This window comes from Orycteropus afer, unplaced genomic scaffold, assembly GCF_000298275.1.
Source record: "Orycteropus afer afer isolate SDZICR_OR568_19922 unplaced genomic scaffold, OryAfe1.0 scaffold01160, whole genome shotgun sequence".
In the NCBI taxonomy this organism is placed as follows: domain Eukaryota; kingdom Metazoa; phylum Chordata; class Mammalia; order Tubulidentata; family Orycteropodidae; genus Orycteropus; species Orycteropus afer.
The window spans coordinates 136,354-138,466 of record NW_006922747.1 but is presented as its reverse complement, the minus strand read 5'-3'; the positions used below and the strand labels follow the sequence as shown (position 1 = coordinate 138,466).

General features: G+C 32.8%; 1 protein-coding gene across 1 annotated transcript; it reads left to right on the top strand.

The window, feature by feature from the left end:
* The first annotated feature begins 887 nt into the window (after positions 1-887).
* LOC103212920 (olfactory receptor 6C6) lies at positions 888-1,888 on the top strand. Its single transcript, XM_007958841.2, has one exon. The coding sequence runs from the start codon at positions 956-958 to the stop codon at positions 1,886-1,888; it is 933 nt and encodes a 310-aa protein (XP_007957032.1). The 5' UTR covers positions 888-955.
* Positions 1,889-2,113: the final 225 nt, after the last annotated feature.

The following is a 2,113-nucleotide window of genomic DNA, read 5'->3' as shown; positions in this document are numbered from 1 at the left end:
GGAAAATCAATGTTTCCTTAATCAATGAATAGTGCAGTAATTATAATAAAACCCTGAACTCTGGTTTTAGAAAAACCACCTGGATTCTTATTTTAAAAAGACAAATCAACTTCATGCAATTTGCACAGCTATGATAAAAATAATGGAAGCTAGCATTACAAATATGATAGGAAAAGGAGTTTGTAATAAATAAATATATATTTTCTACTTGCTTTGATTTTAACTGTACTTAAGTTTCTTTTTTAGTTATTTTCATTTAGGACATTTTCCTCCATTTAAAACAGAGTCTATGATACATTTTAAGTATGATTATAAAATATATTTATGGATACACATATATATGCATCTATAAAAGCTGTCTCCAAAGAGATGTTCCATTTTGTGTTGTTATAATAATAAATTAATGGTAAGTGTTTAAGAAGAAAGGGATTCAGAGGCAAAGTGAATACAACAAAAACAATAAAGATGAAGACACCACCAGAGCTCGAAGATGTCAAGAGGTACAAAAATTCTGAGCACCCTATGGAGTTAAAGTACAAAATGGAACTCAAAATTGCTTATAGATTAAAATGGGAATTATTTCAAATCAGTTTGTTAAGGCATAATTAGAAAATATATTGTAAATATTTTATGTGCTTCTTTTTAAATTATACATGCAGAGTAAAGACCATTTGGAAATGACTGGCTAAAATTCACATGTACCAAAAATTCAAGTTCTAAGAAAAATAAATTATCAGGAATATTATAAAAAGAAATTAGGATTAGAAGGAATTTTACATTGACCTTTGGCATATATTTATGTGTGATCTGCCATTTCATGTTGCAGTCATAATTTACAAATGGGTAAATTTGAGAATATATATTTTCATTATTTTAAGTTTTTTAAAAAAATCTTAGTATTTTTAATTTTGTTCTTCTCTCCCTGTGTACATTTGATAAGGCTTACTGAAGAGAAATGAAGAACCAATCAATAGAAATATTCATTCTTCTGGGACTGACAGATGACCCACAATTGCAAATTGTGATTTTCTTCTTTCTCTTTCTCAACTATACATTTAGCATGATGGGGAACTTGGTTATTATCCTCCTCACCCTGCTGGATGCACGTCTCAAGACTCCAATGTATTTCTTTCTCCGAAATTTCTCCTTTTTGGAACTCCTATTCACAACAGTGTGTATTCCCAGATTCCTGATAACCATTGTGACTAAAGACAAAACTATTTCTTATAATAATTGTGCAGCTCAGTTATTTTTTATCCTTTTACTGGGAGTTACAGAGTTTTACCTTCTGGCGGCCATGTCCTATGACCGCTATGTTGCCATCTGCAAACCCCTGCATTATCCCATCATCATGAGCAGCAGAGTGTGCTACCAACTTGTACTTAGTTCTTGGGTAACTGGATTCCTAATCATCTTTCCTCCATTGGTCATGGGACTCAAGCTGGATTTCTGTGCTTCCAGAATAATCGACCACTTTATGTGTGAAACGTCTCCCATTCTGCAGATATCCTGCACAGACACACATATCCTAGAATTGATGTCTTTGGTTTTAGCTGTGGTGACACTTGTAGTCACCTTGGTCTTGGTGATTCTTTCTTACACTTTTATCATTAGGACCATCCTGAAATTTCCCGCTGCACAACAAAGGACCAAAGCTTTTTCCACCTGTACTTCTCACATGATTGTTGTGTCCATGACTTACGGTTGCTGTATATTTATATATATCAAGCCATCTGCAAAAGAAAGAGTGACTGTATCCAAAGGTGTAGCTTTGCTCTATACCTCAGTTGCCCCTTTACTAAATCCCTTCATTTACACGCTAAGGAACCAGCAGGTAAAGGAAGTCTTCTGGGATGCATTACAAAAGATCTTGTGTTTTTCAAAATAAGTTACTTTAAAAATATGATAAAAATATGACCTTCAGTAAAAACTAGGGAAATATATTTCATACATGTGTTCTTATTATGTTTTGCTACATCATCAATTATCTCATATTTGAGATTCTGTTGAAGAATCATATAGCTCATTCCCCCATTACAGTTTACTCTTCCTTATTAAAATGTTTCACTCTCCTACAATAATATTACCTCCTTCAATTCCTTAACCTATTTTT